We start from the raw sequence: 18,553 nt of genomic DNA, 5'->3' as shown, positions 1-18,553 counted from the left end.
TCACACACCTGCCAGTTGATACTCCTTTGCAGCCCTGGCTACTGCTTTGGACCAGAAGATAGAGAAAAGAACAGAGGCCTGGACCTTCTCTCTCTCTCCTTCCTTCCTCTCCCCCTCCCTCTGCCCCTCTCTCCCTCTGCCCCCCCCCCCCTCAACCCTAGAAAGGTCCAGGGCTCCCTCTGTTAGGAATAAAGAATAATGGGTTGGGACCGCAGGTGGCAGGTCCCCATGATCGGGTCCTGGGGCGGGTGATGGATGGTGGGTAGATGAGGAAACACACACCTGTAGATGTGACTCTTATTGAAATTTTTATTTTCGGGGAGGTAAGAAAATAAGGTAAAGAGACAGGACAGAAGAGGGAGACAGGAAAAGTCCTGTCTGCCCCGGGAACAAGGGAAAGAGAGAGAAGTAGGGGGGCGGGTCTCTCTTTTAAAGGGGTCCTTTGCACCTGAGTACACCGACTACTTAGCCATGGAACCCTGGGCTGACCAAGGCACTGCCTGAGAGCATTCTGCCAGGTGACAGGGGCAGGCCATCATAATGCCTGAATCCTTACACACTCTGCACCGCATGATTGTTTTGACCTTTTAATGGCATAGGCTCTTACAGAATCTGGATGGCACCTTGGAGTATGGCTGTGGTAGAGCGCTTGTCTAGCGGGCAGCAGTGCATTAGACATGAGTTCATTTTCAGCACCACACGCCCACACAATGGTGGGCGAGGCTTAGAAAGGGGCCACCTCGTTCTCAGGGGAAGGGGTTGCCAGCAGAAAGGACTCCAAAAAAAATTTTTTTTTTTTTAATCCTATGTGTTAAGAGTTGGGAGCTCTGAGCACAGGGATGGGAGGGGCGGGACTGTCCCGAGGGTGACCCTTCTTTAGTCCAGGGTCCCGGTGCGGCCGCGCCCATCCCGCCCGCGTAAGCGCGCTTCCGGAAACTGCTCGGTCCTGGGAACCGGGTTTCCCCGGCGTAGGTTCCGGAAGAGCTCGGTTCTCTGAGCCGAGCGTGCAGTGCAGCCCGGGCTTCTGTGGCCTCTGGGGCCAAGTGCTTTGTTCCCGGCTAGTTGTTGCTCCTGCGCGCGCAGAGAAGCCCAAGTACTGGTGTCGCGCGCGCCAGGGACCCGCGAGGGCTGGGCACAGGGTGTGAGCGCTGCAGCCGCAGCTCTAGAGCTCGTGCGCCCTGCGCAGCCTGGGGCATCCCAGGCAGCTGCGGCTCCCGTGCGGTCCCTACGAGGAGGTCGCCCCAGCGACTGCCAAGGCGGTGCGATGGTGGGCCTGCCCGGGAGCCCGGGAAGGGAAAGCGGAAGCCACGCGCCCGGCCGGTGACCCGGAGGACCCGGCGCCTCGCCCCGGCTGCCCGCAGCACCCGCGCCTGCCCTCGGCTGCCAGTCCCGCGGCACCCGGCGCGCCGAGACCATGGCCATCGCCCACCTGGCCACGGAGTACGTGTTCTCGGACTTCTTGCTAAAGGAGCCCACCGAGCCCAAATTCAAGGGGCTGCGGCTGGAGCTAGCGGTGGACAAGATGGTCACATGCATCGCCGTGGGTCTGCCTCTGCTGCTCATCTCGCTGGCCTTCGCTCAGGAGATCTCCATCGGTGAGGCCGGGGGCGCAGGGACATCCTGGGTTAGACTGGCATTGTCTGGGTTTGGCAGGGCCTGCGAAGAGATCTCATTACCCACAGCCAGCATTTCCGCATTCCCCTCCTAATGTAGCCCCCCTGGTCATACCGGATTTTGAGTCTGAAGGCTTATTTTGCTCATGTGTAATCTGGACACCTCTGTTGACCCTCCTAGCATCCTCCCTCCAGTTCCTTTGTCTCCTGCGCCCCATGATTGCGGCTTGGAGTTCACATCCAGCCTGTTGCTTCTAGATGTGCCAAGAATGACTCTTCCTACTCCTCTCCCCATTAATTGTTCAATCACCTAAAATTTCACACCCGGGTGGCTCCAGGGAGGATGTAAAGAGAAGCGTTCCATGTACAGTGTGCGTGTTTCACTGTCTTGCTTTTCATTGGTACTTGGGTTCTGTGTTAGGGTTGTGTGCGATAGGGAGTAACTGCCCTTGGAGGTAGAAGAGGTCCTCCACCTAGGCCTTGCTATGAATGAAAGGTGAAGAAATGACCTAATCCCTTTCATACAAACTCTCATTTCATCTTAATAGTTACACGAGATTCCGAAATCTAGTGTTTGAGGCGGAATCATGAGATCATGAGACTTTCATAACCTGAGTGAGTGTGTGAGTTGCAGGTAAGTAGTGTAGAGGAGGACCAACGGCACTTGCAGGTGGGGCAGGACCTTGCAGAATGTCTGTGTCAAGGTGGGTGGAGTGTGAATTAGCCCAGATTAGGTCTTTGCCAGGAATTTCACATGACAGTTACATGCTCTCAGAAGGGAAGCTCAGGGGGGCTGTGCCAGCCTAGAGCAGGGGGCTCGCTGGGGACTCTAGGAGCTAAGGGTGTATGGACCTGAGTCAGGTTACTACAGAGAGGCACACACTCACTCACCTGGGATCCGGGATCAGGAGGCCAATGACAGACTGGTCAACAACAGCACTCAATAAGTAATAGCGAGGACACAAAGGTTCTGGATGGAGGAGACGAGAGGTGGCTCTGAGCACGTGACTGCCCTGCACTGGGGCATCAGTTGAGATCTTGTGCATGGATTGGGGATGAGTGCAGGAAGGGAGAGGGGGGGGGTCCTTCTGAGAGATGGGGGAGGAATAGGAAGTACCTGGGTACCTAGATCTTAACAGATGTGGACAGAAGAGTGGTCTTACATAAGCTGTCTGTACACCTGAGAGAGTACAGGTGCTGGTGGAGTTGAGGCAGGCTTGGTCAGGAAAGGCCGTGGCGAGTGTAGTTCTGTGACATGTATGGCAGAAAGTTGCTAAAGCAATGGTGCAAAGCAAGCTTTCAGTTTTCCTAGTTCTTGGGCAGAGATGAATGCTGAAGGGAAACCACAGAGTTGCTTGGGGCCTGATGATAGACTTTGCCTTCTAGCCGTGGGCAGAACCAAGTGCCAGGCATTAAAACCCCTGGAATAAATATCCCTGTGCTGAAGAAGCAAGTCTTGGACACCTGGTGTGGGCAGAGGCTAACAGGGAGGAGCTGACTCCCGTACTAGGACCCCTGAGGCACCCGTAGCTGGGGTCTGTTATGCAGGTCCAGATGGATGTACTGTGTGAGAGGCATCTGGGGTTATGGAGGTGGGTCCAGCCAGCAAGGCTCTGCTTGGGCTGTGTGTGAGCTCTGCTGTGCACTATCGGGGATAGAAAAGGATTCCAAGGCACAGTCCTCTCTCTCTGCCTGGGGGAGTTTACTATCCGGCTGGATACTAGTCTGCTACCAGGTGACATCCTGCCGTTGCTGATTTCAGGATAAGGCAGAGGGAACTCTTGAGCACTAGGCTGCTTGGTGAACACTCAGGCAGATGCCTTTGTCTTCTGAAGGGCTCAAGAGTTTCAAGGGAAGACAGGTGTGTGGATAACCCAACAGAAGTCTAGGAGATTAGTGTTCACGATCAGTGATTGATTTTGTTTAGTTTAACTATGTGGTATCAAAGGCAAAACACCTCCCCGTCCAAAGGAATGAGAATGAAGATTTTAATAATTGTAATAACCCCAGTATGCTGGCTAGTTTTATGAAAACTTGACACAAGCTAGAGTCATTGGGAAGAGGGAACCTCAATTGAGTAAATGCCCCAACCAGAGTGATGATTGATGTGGGAGGGCCCAGGTCACTGGACAGTGCCACCACTAGGTTCGTGGTCCTGGGATAAATGAGAATTGAGGCTGAGAAAGCCATGGGGAGCAAGCCAGTAAGCAGCACTTCTCCATGGCTTCTGCTCCAGTTCCTGCCTCCAGGTTCCTGCATTGATTTCCTGCCCTGACTTCCCTCTGTGATGGAGGATGAAATAGGAGCATAAACTGAAATAATCCCTTTTATCTCCAAGTTGTTTTTGGACACAGTGTTTATCATAGAAATAGAAACCATAAATAAGACAACCAAAGATGGTGGAACCATTTAAATGCAGCAGACAGTTTGCCCACCACACTGTCAGGGAGGACAGCTCCAGGAGTGTGGGGGCAGTTCTTGGCAGCTCCAAGCATGGCTGAGTGGCCCTCTCCTAGCCCTTACCCTCCCTCCCTCTCTGTCGTCTGGAATCCTTCTGTCACATAGCCTGCCCGTGTGGCTGTCTCACCTGTTAGATACATAGTCTTTTATTGATCTATTCTTGAGGGCTGTAGATATGCCATGATTCAGGTGGCTTTGATAGCCTTTGCAGACACCTGGGGCTGGGGCTGCTCACTGGTCCTAACTGACCCTCTGGTGGGAACAACTACAGACACAGTCCCCCTGGAAGGAGCTGTTCAGAGATGCTCTTTACTTCCAAGTCCTGGCTCACAGTTTGAAGACTGTAGTCAGGGAAGTACGCATTGTTGGACAGAATATAAGGAGTCAGAACTCAGTTGGGCAACTGTTGTGGTTAGTTCTAAAACTTCCACCCTGCAGAAGACAGTTGGAATGGATGGTGACCTGGGATGGAGTAGGGAGAGTTGGTGCTGTGTGCTCTACCAGCCCTCACCCTGCCCGTCTCTCATCTAGCTTTCAATCTTCTGTACGGTGTGCGCTGGATATTCTTAAAGAAGGCTCTGCCCTGTCTCCTGTCTGCTCTGATTTCCAGCGCACTGAGATGTCAGCAAGTAGCTGCCGCTGCTGTGGAGATGACTGCTGCCATGCCTCTCCTACCAGGAGGGGTCTGACTGTTAGCCAAAATAATCCCCTTCCTTCAGTAGCTACAAATAGCTGATGCTGCACGTGTAAGCATGGACTAATACTTAGCTTCCCAATCACAGCATACCTTCAGCTCACACTCAGAATCAAAGAGCCAGGAAGAGTGTGGAGGTTCAGGGAGGCCCTCTTGCACAGGTGTTTGACCTTGTCTGTGTTTCTAGAGGATAAGTAGTAAATTCATAGGCCCTCTTCTCCCTCTGCACCCACATGTATACATCACACTTGTTAAACAGCCCAGCTGTGCCACAGTAACCCATTTTCTGTACTTAGTACATTTTGGAGTACTTTTTATATCATAATACAAGTGTCATGTCACTGGGCTTTTTATTATTGTTGTTTAGGTTGCTTACCTGTATTTAATGTGTCTGTGTATATGTGTGGACATGTGCATGCCACACCACATGTATGAGTGTTGGTAAGAGGACAGCTTGCAAAAGGGGTTTCTGGCCTTCTTTCATGTGGTCCCTGGGGCTCAAACTTGAAATATCAGGCTTGGAAAGTAAGTGCCTTTATCCACTGAACCAATGCACCCCTCGCTAGCTTCTTAGTGGCAGAATGACCCTGTAGCATAGTATAGTCCAGCCGTACGTACATCTGCTGAGCAGTCCCTTGTATAGACACTAAAATTCCTCCCAGTTTCAATGCTGACACATACAGTTTGCTTGTAATAATCTCCACAGTTGTTTCCCTTCTCCCTCACTGAGGGAAGGATGAGAACAATATCAGTTTCCAGAAAGATGAACTCATCTTCCAGAATGACTTTGCATTCCTAAGTTTGTATTTCAGCCAAGTGTAAGAAAACACGCCTTGGGGCCTGTCTAGGCTTGACTCCTGAAAATTCAACTATCAGGTACTCTGATCTCCATATTAATACAGAAGCACCCCCCCAACACACACACACACACACACACACACACACACACACACACAGATAAGTGGATGTACAAATCTTTTTTAAAAGAAACTTATTTTATTCTTTCAACTCCACTATTACTAGAATGCTCTCACTCTTTTTTTTTTAATTTGTTTAACTTTATTTGATGTGCATTGGTATATATAAAGGTGTTAGATCCCCTAGAACTGGAGTTACAGACAGTTATAAGCTGCCATGTGGATGCTGGGAATTGAACCCGGGTCCTCTAGAAGAACAGTCAGTGCTTTTAACCATTGTTCAACCTCTCCAGCCCCCTGCTCTCACTCTTGTAGCAGGTGTCCATTTGTTTTTTTTTTTTGTTTGTTTGTTTGTTTTTTCCTAACTATCTTCAGTGATTTTATTTCGCATTTACCACTTGGTCTGTTTGTTCTTTCAATAAATAGCAAGACCGTTACTGCTATGTCCCCACTGACACTTACTGGGAAACCTAGGAGTGCTGGCTGGTTTTATGCACATCAGTGGTCTAGTGTCAGGGTTATTACTATTGCTGTGAAACACTATGACCAAAGCAACCTGGGGAGGGAAGGGTTTATGTGGCTTATACTTACTTCATCACCACTGTTCATCACTGAAGAAAGTCAGGGCAGGAACTCAAATAGAGCAGGATCTTGGAGGCAGGAACTGATGTAGAGGCCATGGAGGCCTGCTGCTTTCTGGCTTGCTCCTCATGGCTTGCTTTCTTATAGGACCCAGGACCACCAGCCCAGGGCTGTCCCCACCTACAAAGGGCTGGGCTTCCACACATCAATCATTAATTTAAAAATGCCCCACAGGCTCACCCACAGCCTGATCTTATGAAGGCATTTTCTCAGTTGAAGCTTCAACCTTTCCAATGACTCTAGCTTCTAAGACTATTGTGACTGTTGAGGCTCCATGTTCTCAGCATCTCAGATGTGACTTGGCTGTCATCACAATGTTAAATTCTGACATATATTCATCCCCTAGAGGATCTGTTCTCCTAGAGAAGCCTGACTAAAACAGTTCTTTCAAGAAATACAGTGTCCGTGTTAGCCCATGAAGATTCTGATGGAAATGGTTTGCAATCAGTATGTGGCCTCGCAGCTGGTGGCAGGCAGTCGCCAGTGCAGTATGATTGCCACTGCGTCCTGGCTGTCAGCCCCATCGGCCATGCTGCAGGGCCATGCTGTTGTGGCAGTTCTAGACTTGTCCTGGGAAGATGTTAACAGATTTGTTCCCTCCGGATACAGGGCTGAACCCTGTGTGTGTGTGTGTGTGTGTGTGTGTGTGTGTGTGTGTGTGTGTGAGAGAGAGAGAGAGAGAGAGAGAGAGAGAGAGAGAGAGAGAGAGAGAGAGAGAGAGAGAGAGAGAGAGAGAGAGAGAGAAGCTTCCTGTCGAATAGCTCCCTGTCTGTGTGATGGAACTGATTGGGAAGGATTAGAAGGTGTGTCCTTGTTGGAAGAGATGTGTCAGCAGCGGTAGGCTTTCAGGTTTCAAAACCCCTCATCAGGCCCAGCCACTCCCTCTCTACCTGCTGCCTGTGGATCAGGATGTAAAACTCTCAGCTACTACTTACCAGCATCACGCCTGTCTGCTTCCTGCCATAATGATCATGGGCTAACCCTCTAAAACTGCCAGCAAGCCCCCAGTTAAATGCTTTCTTTTATAAAAGTTGTCTTGGTTATGGTATCTCTTCACAGCAGTAGAACAGTAGCTAAGACACCAGCTCAGCTTGCAGATGTCCACTGCTGATAGCTCCCAGGGCAGGTGTCCACTGCTGATAGCTCCCAGGGCAGGTGTCCACTGCTTATAGCTCCCAGGGCAGGTGTCCACTGCTGATAGCTCCCAGGGCAGGTGTCCACTGCTTATAGCTCCCAGGGCAGGTGTCCACTGCTGATAGCTCCCAGGGCAGGTGTCCACTGCTTGTAGCTCCCAGGGCAGGTGTTCACTGCTTATAGCTCCCAGGGCAGGTGTCCACTGCTGATAGCTCCCAGGGCAGATGTCCACTGCTTGTAGCTCCCAGGGCAGGTGTTTACTGCTTATAGGTCCAGGGCAGGTGTTCACTGCTTGTAGCTCCCAGGGCAGATGTCCACTGCTTATAGCTCCCAGGGCAGGTGTTCACTGCTGATAGCTCCCAGGGCAGGTGTCCACTGCTTGTAGCTCCCAGGGCAGGTGTCCACTGCTGATAGCTCCCAGGGCAGGTGTCCACTGCTGATAGCTCCCAGGGCAGGTGTCCACTGCTGATAGCTCCCAGGGCAGGTGTCCACTACTTGTAGCTCCCAGGGCAGGTGTTTACTGCTTATAGGTCCAGGGCAGATATCCACTGCTTGTAGCTCCCATGGCAGATGTCCACTGCTTGTAGCTCTCTGGGTAGGGCCATGTAACTTTATTGTGAGTCCCCCTTGCCTCCATGATTTCCTTCCGGAGGAAGAGTTTCAGTCCAGAGGAAACTGCTACACAACATCAGTTAGCTGCAATTTGCCAAAGGCTGTGTGTCTATATATATTGGGTGTATTTGTTAAAGATCCAGACATAAAGGGAAAAACTAAACCCCTATCCTTTTTGAGTACGTACCTACCCTAATCCCATTCTCTTGGCCAGAGGTAACTACTCTATGGAGTAGTATATGTTACACTTCTTTTTGTTGGGAAGACATCATTCTGGTAGCATTTTAACATTATTATAGAACTTAAACAGGGCCAGAAAGACAGCTCAGTGAGTAAAGAAAGTTGCTGCCGAACCTAAAGCCTGAGTTCAATCCACTTGACCTTCATGGTGCAAGGAAAGAACTGAGCCCTTCAAGTTGTCCTCTGATCTCTGCATGCATACGGTGGTACCCACACACCCACAGCATATACACACCCACAAAATAAAGAAATCAATGTAAAGAGTTAAACAATATATATGGGTACTTTGTTGTGGATTGTTCATTTATCTTTAGTGTGCCTTGGAGATGTTTTCATACTCATGCCTCTGTGTGTGTGTAAATGTGTGCACACGAGTGAGTATGTGTGTGTGATTGTGTGTGCCTGATTGTGTGTGTATATGAGAGGGAGGGAGGGAGGAGGAGAGGAGAGGAGGAGAGAGAGAGAGAGAGAGAGGAGAGAGAGAGAGAGAGAGAGAGAGAGAGAATCTGTATGTGTATGTGTATATGTGTGTGCAGGCAGGCTATTGCTCTTCCTGCTCTAGGCCTGGCTAGCTGGGCCTGGAAACCAGGAAGTCTTCCCATCTCCACCTCCAGTTTTGCCTTGTCCTACTCAGGTCCTCAGAGTTGTGCAGTGAGTGCCTTAACCCTCTGAGCCACCTCCTGGATGTGTTGATATATCATTTATGATTTATTAAAGCTTGCCTGAGGATTCAGAAAGCAAAGTCAGACACAAGCCATAAAAGTCAGGCACACACCTTTAATCCTAGCAGCCAGAAGCAAGGAGGTGGTTGTACACACCTTTAATCCTAGGACTCAGGATTAAGATCTTTGTGAGAACAGGGCAACCCAGATCTACAAAAGATTGATCCAGTCCTAAGGAGAAACAGCTCACACAAAGATGATCACACGCCTTTAATCCCAGGACTCATGAGAGGTGTATAAGACAGGAGGAGCAAGGGCTCAGTACCAGGCAGTCATTCTCCAGCTACATTGAGGAGAGCATAGAAGTCTGGATTACCGTCTGAGGTTTGGTGGAGCCAGGATTGCCTTTCAGTCTGAGGTGGAGTAAGAGCTAGTGACCAGCTGCTTTTCTTTTCTGATCGTTAGCTTGAACCTAAATCCTAGTATTAGTCTTTGGGTCTTTTATTTTTTGTGTTACATCCAGCCCCATCTCATTCTTTTCATGGATGTGTGTTTTAATAAAAATAATTTTGTCAAAATACAACAGGAATTTTTTTCATCTCAAGTACAATTTAATAGGATGTTTATTCTCTGTCAACCCTCTCACACCACAAATTTCATGCTAATGCTGAGTATCAACTTGCAAGGACAAAGGCAGAAGCAGCGTGCACAATGTGGAGGATGCCTGTTTCAGCCCACCTCATTCTTTTCAAGCAGGATAGGACTTTTTTAGGGTTACTGTCCCTCACTTTACTTAGCTGCTGTGTCCTGATGCGTGCATAGCTCACGGGCAACCTTACATGTGCTGCCCTGTGAAAGCATTTCTCTGGAGCAGTGGCTCCCAGAGTCTCCGGTCTCAAGCACACTTTACACTCAGGATTTTGTTAGAACTCTAAAGAAGCTTTAGTTTACAACTTATAGCTTTTGAAATTAAAGCTTTGAAATTTAAAAAGTATTTTTCTTAAATAATGCTAAACCCTTTGCCTGTTGGCATATGTGATATGTATTACAGCTTTACAAAAAGTCACTTCAAAACCTTGAATGGCATTGGTTTCCACTTGTAGAAATCCCTAGCAGAAGACTAGATGCTCCTATCTGCCATTGTTCATCCCTCTGATGCGCATGTCACAGCCTCTGGGGACCCTTCACACTCAGAAGAAAGTAGACTGGAAAGCAGCCTGCAGTGTGGGGTTACTGCAGGTACATGCCAGGAGAGGGGCCCCTGGTACACACACTTCCACAATCCCATGTCCCTTGTTCATACTTGTGGACACTTTAAGGAGTCAGTTCTCTCCTTTCTGGGGTCTGAGGATCCAGTTCAGGTTCTTTGGCTTACACGGCTTTTACCCTCTGAAGTATCTCGCTGGCCCAACGCTATTCATTTTTAGTTTGTTCTTACGATTGAAGTGACATTTCCAGGTTTGTAGTTCCCTATTACACCATTACACTGAGGTGTGGCAGTCACTCTTGGCAGTGTCAGGGGACTGCCCCTTCCCTTTGGCTGATACCATTCCTTTCAGCCTCTGCTTGTGAAATTCTTTCCCATTCTTCAGAAATCAGTCACCCGCCATCTCTGTCTGTCTGTCTCTGCTCCCCTCCCTCTCTGCCTTCCTCTCTTTCGGGCTTTTTTTGAGACAGGGTTTCATACAGCCTAGGCCAGTCTTAAATTCACTCTCCTCCTGCCTCTGCCTCTCTAGTGCTAAGATTACAGGTGTAGGACACTGTTCCTGTCTGAACTTTTTGCTTTGTTTTGTTTCTGAGACATGGTTTCTCTGTGAAGCTCTGGCTGTCCTAGAACTTGTTCTGTAGACCAGGCTGACTTCTAACACAGAGATCCACCCTTCTCTGCCTCCCAAGTGCTGGGATTAAAGGTGTGTGCCACCACTGCTCAGTGAACATTTTGTTTTTTTAAGCTTTAATTCTGTTTAAAAAGAGAGAGACACTTTCACTTCTGAGCCCTCTTTCCTGTTTCCATTTTGTCAGCTGCATGAACTTTAATAGGAAGTTAGAAAATAAATGGCGTTGAAAGTTTTCCTTTAAATGTTAACTCTACTTTACACTTGGTCTAACCTGGGGTTCCCGAGAGCTCACAGGGCTGGCAGCTGCCCCGTGGAAAACCAGAGCAGCTTCTCCTAGGCTGTGCTCTGGCTGGGAGCCGACTGCTTGCTGCAGTCCACTCATTTGCAAACCACAGGGTAGCCGCTGTTCAGTACTAGAGCCAAGAACCAGCAGCCAAAGTCTGGCACTGGCTTGGTAGTCACTGGAGCCTGCCACTCCAAAGGGAGGGAAATGAAGTACACACAGTGGGAGGAACTTGGTAGAACTAGGAGCTGCCACAAACTGACACTTCAAGTTGCCACTCAGGCTCTCCCTGGCTCTGCTGAGGTGAGACTGGCAAGTAAGGACTGGCAAGTGCCTGTCTTCCTCCCTCCAGTGGCCTTGGAAGGAAGAGAGCTCAATGACTATTGTACCCAACATTCTTCCCCTACTAAGGTTTCATCTCTCTACTGAAAACTGTTTGCTCCCAGTGCACACATTGGAGCGACCAAGGGGAGCAGAAAGTCAATCCCCTGTTAGGAACCAAAGGAACCCACTTTAGGTATTTATTTCCAACAGTAGGAACCAACTGGGTGGCTGAGAGGTGACCAGAAGGTGCCTGTCCTGAAATCGGTCTCAGAGAGGCACTCCCAGGCCTTCCCAGCGGCGCCCGTGGTTGTGTGGGCTCTGGGGTGCTATTTCTCTCTCTTGTACTGTTCTCACTTTTGGACACGAACCACCCGTGCTGTGAGCTAAGACCTAGCTGCATTCTGGTGTCTCACGAAGACTCGGGAAGAATGCAGCCCTCTGAAGTCATGAACCCCAGGCTGTGGCTTTGTAATGTTGGCACAAGGTCTTTGAAGGGTAACACCTCATTTAGATGAAAAGCTTTCAAGTCCCTTGCCATTTGAGGGTCTTAATCTGTCCCGAGCAACCCATGTGATCTGCGTAGAATGTCTTTGGGTTTGCAGGAGTCTCATGACACTGTCACCATAATGGTGACAGTCATCATAGCTTCTTTTCATTTTGTCATGGTTATAATGTTTGTTTCAGTACGGAGTGGGGATATTCAAGGCCTTCTCCACAGCAGGGTTTCTTTGTATCAGGAATTATAAAAGCTAGCTTTTAGACAGCATCTTTGGGAGAGAAATGATTAAGAGGGGCTTAGTTAAGCTCAGTCTTGCTCCAGCTGGGACATTTTTAAATACACCTTCATGGTGGTGATTTGCTGCAGAATTTTAGAAGATAAAAGTTGATGAGAAATTAATCATGTGTGCACTGAAGAAAATAATACAGCATTTGACTCAAGAAGCCTATATCCTGTTCCATGCTGCTTGGTGGAAATAAAAACCTTAGCTGCTGTTTCGTGTGGTGTGTGTGTGTGTGTGTGTGTGTGTGTGTGTGTGTGTGTGTGTGTGTGTTTGTGTGTGTGTGTCGGGGGGGGGGGGGCGCATGTCTCATACTAGTCCAGAACTTGACAAGGAGGCTAAACTGGTCAGGAGCCCCAGGGATCCTCCTGTCTCTGCCCCCTTGGCATGGTGGGTGCAAGCACAGACTACCATCTCTGGATTTTTCTCTATGGGTTTTAGGGGCTCAAACTCAGGTCCTTGTACTTGTAAGGTAAGCCCTTTACTGACCAAGCTCCCTGTGTGACTAGCCCTGTGATGGGCAATTCCTTTCGTGCCTCCAGACAATCTGTGAGGCTTTATAAGTGAGAAGAGTTAGGTTGTATAACTTGATGGAAAGTAAGAGAAATCTAGTACCTTTTGAATGTAGTAGATTTCGTTTGTTTTGTTTATATAAAGCAACAGCGATGAAAAGGGATTCCAGGAATCTCTCTTCAGAGAAGACTTCACCTGATCTCCTCCTGTGTGCTAACATCCCCTTGGCCACATTGAATGGACTTCCAGACTGCTTCCTTATGAATGAGGTTTGCATTCCGGACTGCCATCCTAACAACCTGTTCTTCAAGGCATGTTTTAGAGTTTTCCCTGCCCTTCCACCAACTGTTTAACATTATTCTCAAGCTAATTCCCCCTCATCTCACTTTCTACAGTGACCCTTCTAGTGCCCACTGTGAGTCTGTGCCACCTTCTCCCACTGCACTCTAAAAATGCAAACCCCAGGGCCAACACATTTCTCCTATGGGAAGCTTGGTCAGCCTGGATTGCCGAAAGGGTTTGCTTTCTGAACCTCACATCTCATTTCTGTTGTGACATTTTTAATGAATCTGTTTATTCAGGCCAGTGTCTGTTCTACCATGTAGACTCCATACAGATAGTCCCCAGCCACCTTTCTGGCTCTCCACAGATGTGCTTGGGGAAGGTCTGTGTGTGCCACCTGTTAGCCACAAATCTTGTTGCCTCTGTAGTGTGTGTGTGTGTGTGTGTGTGTAGTGTGTGTGTGTGTGTGTGTGTGTGTGTGTGTGTGTGTGTGTGTGTGTGTGTGTATATGCACACTGTGAGTACATACAATGACTCAGTCACTTCCTTATTTCCTTGAGATGGGGCAAGCCCTATTACTCTCGTCCTTATTCCCTGGAGCCAGGCAGGCCCTAGCAGTCTTCTTCTGCCCCGATGGTACTGGGGTTACAGGCCCACATGTGATCATGCCCTGCTTTTTATGTGGGTGCTGGGAATTGATGCAGGTCTTCATGCTTGGTCAGTAAGCACTCCTAACCCACCGAGCCATTGCTCCAGCCTAACTTTGTAGCTTAAATGACACCTTTTTATGAACTTGGATCTCAGCTCAGGCTTGGGTTTCTGGGGACTCAATTCTGTCCTTCTTGTGTGTTTCTTGTATATTGGCTAACCTTGCATCCCATGGGTCTAACAGCCCCAGGTCTGTCTTTTTTTTTTTTTTTTTTTTTTTGTTGTTGTTGTTGTTGTTGTTGTTTTCTCCTCTCAGTATATATAACTACACACTCAGACTTGAACTGTAACCTAACCAAGTATCAATTGGCCCATTTCAATTCCCTGAGCCACCTCTGTAAGATAGAAATAATGGCAGCAATTCACGGGTTTCCTTTATTGACAACGGTGTGGATGGGCTCCTTTTACATTGTGACCAAACTACATGACAGAAATGCCTTAAAGGCTGAGATACTTGTTTTGGCTCATGGCTTCAGAGGGATCTCAGTCCCTGGGAGCAGAGGAAATTTGGCAGGGTGTTTTCCTCACAATGAATCTATTGTGGTGAGAGCCTGTGGTTGTGACTGCTTACACTGTGGTAGACAAGGAAACAGTGGCCCAAAAGTCTTGGCTGTAACCTCCAAAAGCCTAATCCTTAGGACTTATTTCTACTAGTTGCTCACCCACCCCATAAAGATTCTACCACCATCCCAAATAGCATCACCAGTTGGGGAGTAAGCATTCAAAATGAATCTGTGGGACCATTTCAGACTCAAGTTATCACAGTTGGACTGGGGGAGGGGTAGTGATCCCAGTGTGATTTGGGTGTCACACTGGTTTGTGTGTGATTGCCCCCCCCCCCGCCACTTCCCAGGGTGAATGATCTGTGCTTCTAAGTCAGAGTGATGAAGGAAACAAGCTGAAGAATATGGTTTTACATGATGCAATGTTTACCATCTCCATGGTTTCCCTTCAGGTCCCTTAGCATTTCACAGGGGAGAAGTCACTTCTGCAATACTGAGAGCTAGATAGCACCCAGTATGACAACAGAGGTGACACCACCAATTAATGGGAAGCTGTCATCTTGTGCCTCTCAAACTGGGATGGATGCTGAGGGAAAAGCTTGGCCCCTCCCTGTGTTCCACCCCAGTTGTGGGAGTCCAAACCTGGAAAAACAGACAAGCGCAAATCAAGGTGGGCATGGCATCAGATGCAGAGACTATGCTTGCACATGTTAGGAGTGTGGATGACAAACAGGCTGTGGACCATCCCAGGATCAGGTGGCCATGACAGCTAAATGCAGCATGTGAGGCATAACCGATTAGAGCAAAGCAAGTTGCTGCTGTAAACGATAACTTAGGAAACCTGAAAGTGTGTTGGCCATCCTTAGTTTGAAAATCTGCAGTGCAAAATGCTCTGAAATCTGAAACTTCTGAGCATCAGCATCATGCTCAAAGAGTTTGGAACATTTCTGAATTCTGATTTTTGAAGCTTAGCTGGCAAATTCTATGCACATGTTCTGAAACACTTCTAGTTCCAATCTGTCTTAGTTTTGTTCTGTTGCTGTGAAAAAGCACTGACCAAAAGCCACTTAGATGAGGGGTGGGATTATTTCAGCTCACAGGTTAGCTGTCACTGGGAGAAAGTCAGGGCAGAAACTCAAGTCCTATCTTGAAGGAAGATGCCTTGGAGGAATAGTGCTCACTGGCTTGCTCCCAGACCCACTCATAGCTGCCTTCCTTATACAGCCCAAGACCATATGCCCAGGGAATGGTACTGCCCACAGTGAACTGGATCCTCCTATATCATTTAATGAGAACCCCACTCCCAGACATGCCCATGGGCTAATATGATCTGGGCAATCCCTCAGTTGAGACCTAAGTGACTCTAGGCTGTGCCAGATTGGTAGTTAAAGCTAACAAGGCTATAAGGATTTGTTATTTTGGGAAAGGAAACTCAATTTGTACAGATAGCACAGTCCAGCAAGTCCCTATTGCTATGCTAATTTAACTTGGTGATTGCATTGGGTTAAGGGAAAGCCCTGTTCTTAGAAGACATACAATACTGACAAAAGGATTGTGAGCTGTAGCCACAAATGTGTGTGTTATATAGATGCAGATAGAGGGCATGAGGTGTGAGACCTCAGGGCTTAAATCCAAACATGGAGTGGGATGTCATTGTCATGTTCTTGTAACTTTTCTGTAGTTCTGAAAAACATTCAAAATGAAGTGTTGAACTAAGAAAGGATGAGGTAAACACAGCAACACACCCTTTCCACCTTAAAGTCCTGCATACCTGATACAAGTTTTCAAATAATTGTCTGTGTGTCAGGCTGTGTTGTTACACCATATTCTCTGATGACAATTGACAACTTGGTGTTTCTCTCCCTGGTTGTGGGCATGTCCTGGTTCCCACCACTGGTAGGCATAGACTGTGGCTTTTCTCAGCTGTCCTGGCTGAGCCTCATCCAGTTTGTGGAGCAGCATCTTCTCCTAAGCTTCGGAGTATTTGTTGAACGTTGTTCGGCAGGTGGTCAAGTGTCTGGGATGTGTTAGGGGCTCCTGTAGGTCACACCTATGCCTGTCTTAGCAAAAGCCAGCATTACTGAGGTGTATGCACTGCAGCCCAGCCCCCATCATGCAGAGGCATCCTTGTGAGTTAACCTGGCCTAATGGCAGTAAAAATCACTTCAGTTCCATTTTTGATTCTGGGCTGCAAACAGTGCTTATATTTTCACCAGTATGAAATAATGTGGATGTTTTGAAGTCAGTTCCTGCAGAGAAAGGGAAGGCAGTCATGGGCAGATTGGGTCTCCCAGAATCTAATTCGAGAATGTCTTGTGTTTGAAGCTGAAGATGGGTTTGGGTAGAAGTTGGCCAGAGAGGTGCAAGGAGAGGAACGGGCTTCTGCTTGGAAGGAAAGTGACTGTGAGATTCTTGGAACTTGCTGAGCATTCTGGTGGCCTGGAGCTCTGAGTGCCAGGAGAAGACCCACTGGGCATCCGTCTTCAGTCGCCAGCAGCAGATTCGGGTCTGCCTTGGCCTCCTGAGACGTGCTACTGTAAGAGCTGAGCACTCGGGTCTCCTGTCTGCACTGTCTTCATGCTTTCCCTATGATAATTCCCACCCAACTAGGGAGTTTACAAGAATGGTTTTCAGGTTTTTTTCTGGTGCCCTTAAAAGGTAGCCAGTGCTTCAGGTTTAGAACTTTGAAGGCTGTTTTATGGTCTACTTGGATCCCTTGTATGAGATACGTGTGTGGGGGGGGTGGGGAATATGGATGTGTGTGTGTGTGTGTGTGTGTGTGTGTGTGTGTGTGTGTGTGTGTACTAGTGTGAGTGTATGTATGTGTGTAATTTACAGTAGATGGATTATAATTATTTTTCTTTTGTGAAATGAAAACATTTTGTTGACTTTAAAACTGTTCAGAAAGCAGCTATCAGCAATATAATTGCAATTATGTAGTTTTTCCTTTGTGCCTCCTAGAGCAGCAGCCCCAGCAGGTGTCTCCCCTGAACAGACTTTCCCAGCCCTGTCTCAGACCCAGTTTTATCCCGTAACCTGTGCCTTCTCTTTCCTCTTTCTCTAGCAAGAATGGGGAGGCCCGAGTTTCTGTCTCTCCATAGTTAGGGCTCTTAGTGCCTCGCTTTCCTCATGGGTGAGTGGGGTGAACGCTAATCACAAGGATCTCTTCCCTGGGCCTCTGCTGCCCCCTGTGGTGTCTTCAGTGTGATACTTCTAGAATCCCATGCATTTTCGCAAAGTTCTCTGAAGATCTCGCCAGCTGACTAGATTTCCCTACCAGTGTTTTCATTTTTGCTAAAGTCGCTGTTTTGATGAGTTTCGCTAGCTCCTGAGTGAGGCCTGCTTCCTATGCTTCCCTATAGCTTTTCAGTTTGCAACACAGCCAAACTTGTGGGGTAGGAGGAACTGTGTGTGTGTGTGTGTGTGTGTGTGTGTGTGTGTGTGTGTGTGTGTGTGTATGTTTTCCGTGTGCTAGCACTGCTGCAGCAGCAGATTTGGGTCTAGGCAGTGCTAATGGCCATTGGGCTTGGGCAGAAGGTGTAATCACACTCCAGGCCCAAGGTGGAGGCACTGCGGGGTGATGGGAGACTTCTGTTGCTCAGATTCTCTGCTTGGTAGATGAGACTTCCTTCGTGAAGCCCCAGTAAACACATTTCCTCTTCAAGATCTTACCGTCTTTAGTGTGAGTGTGAAACCCACAGCTGTCTCTGCATTTCAGCCAACCAGAGGAGTGTTTTTTGTTCTTCTTGGCATAAAGCTGAAACTACTGACTTTCCCTGTGTGTGCTGTAGTCATTCTTTCTCAAACAAATGACCCAGTTCCCTCAGAATGGATGGGTGATTTGGACTCATTGCCTCTGAGATGCAGTCTGTGTGTGCTTGGCTGGAATGTCTGGCTGTGAGAGCATGGGGGGAGGAAGCAGAATGAGACTAGAAGGGTCAGAGAACCAGTCACATCCTACAAAGGCACACCCTGGTGACCTACCTCTCCACAAGACCCACAGCACCAAGCTTCCAGAACTTCCCAAGATTACCACCAACTGTTGGCTAAGTGTTCGATACCTGAGCCTGCAGAGAACATTTCTATTCAGATCAGGACACACACATTTATGCAAAGTGGTGGACATTGCACAACTGCCATGCCTAGAGACCCCAGTGTTCTCCTTAACTGACACAGTGGTGTAGAACCTTTAATCTAGGGTCTCAAGGGGCCCTTTTGTCAAGTCCCAGGTCCCAAATGTCTCAGCCTCCAGCAGTGGCTGACCTACCTGCAAGTTGGACTGTCCCCAGGGGAAAATTATAGGCTCACAGCTGGGGGCCCTTCAGTGCTGTTCCTTGGTGCCTTCCCTT

General features: G+C 48.4%; 1 protein-coding gene across 1 annotated transcript in view; it reads left to right on the top strand.

Annotated features, from left to right (window-relative positions):
* Positions 1–941: 941 nt before the first annotated feature.
* Positions 942–18,553, top strand: part of Panx1 (pannexin 1) — a 38,853-nt gene continuing 21,241 nt past the window's right edge. Inside the window, exon 1 of the mRNA XM_027410834.2 lies at positions 942–1,595. Coding sequence (XP_027266635.1) covers positions 1,415–1,595 — 181 coding nt within the window. The 5' untranslated portion in view covers positions 942–1,414. The remainder of the gene's footprint in view (positions 1,596–18,553) is intronic.

Source organism: Cricetulus griseus, chromosome 4 (assembly GCF_003668045.3).
Source record: "Cricetulus griseus strain 17A/GY chromosome 4, alternate assembly CriGri-PICRH-1.0, whole genome shotgun sequence".
NCBI classification, from domain to species: domain Eukaryota; kingdom Metazoa; phylum Chordata; class Mammalia; order Rodentia; family Cricetidae; genus Cricetulus; species Cricetulus griseus.
This window is presented reverse-complemented; position numbering and strand designations above follow the sequence as displayed.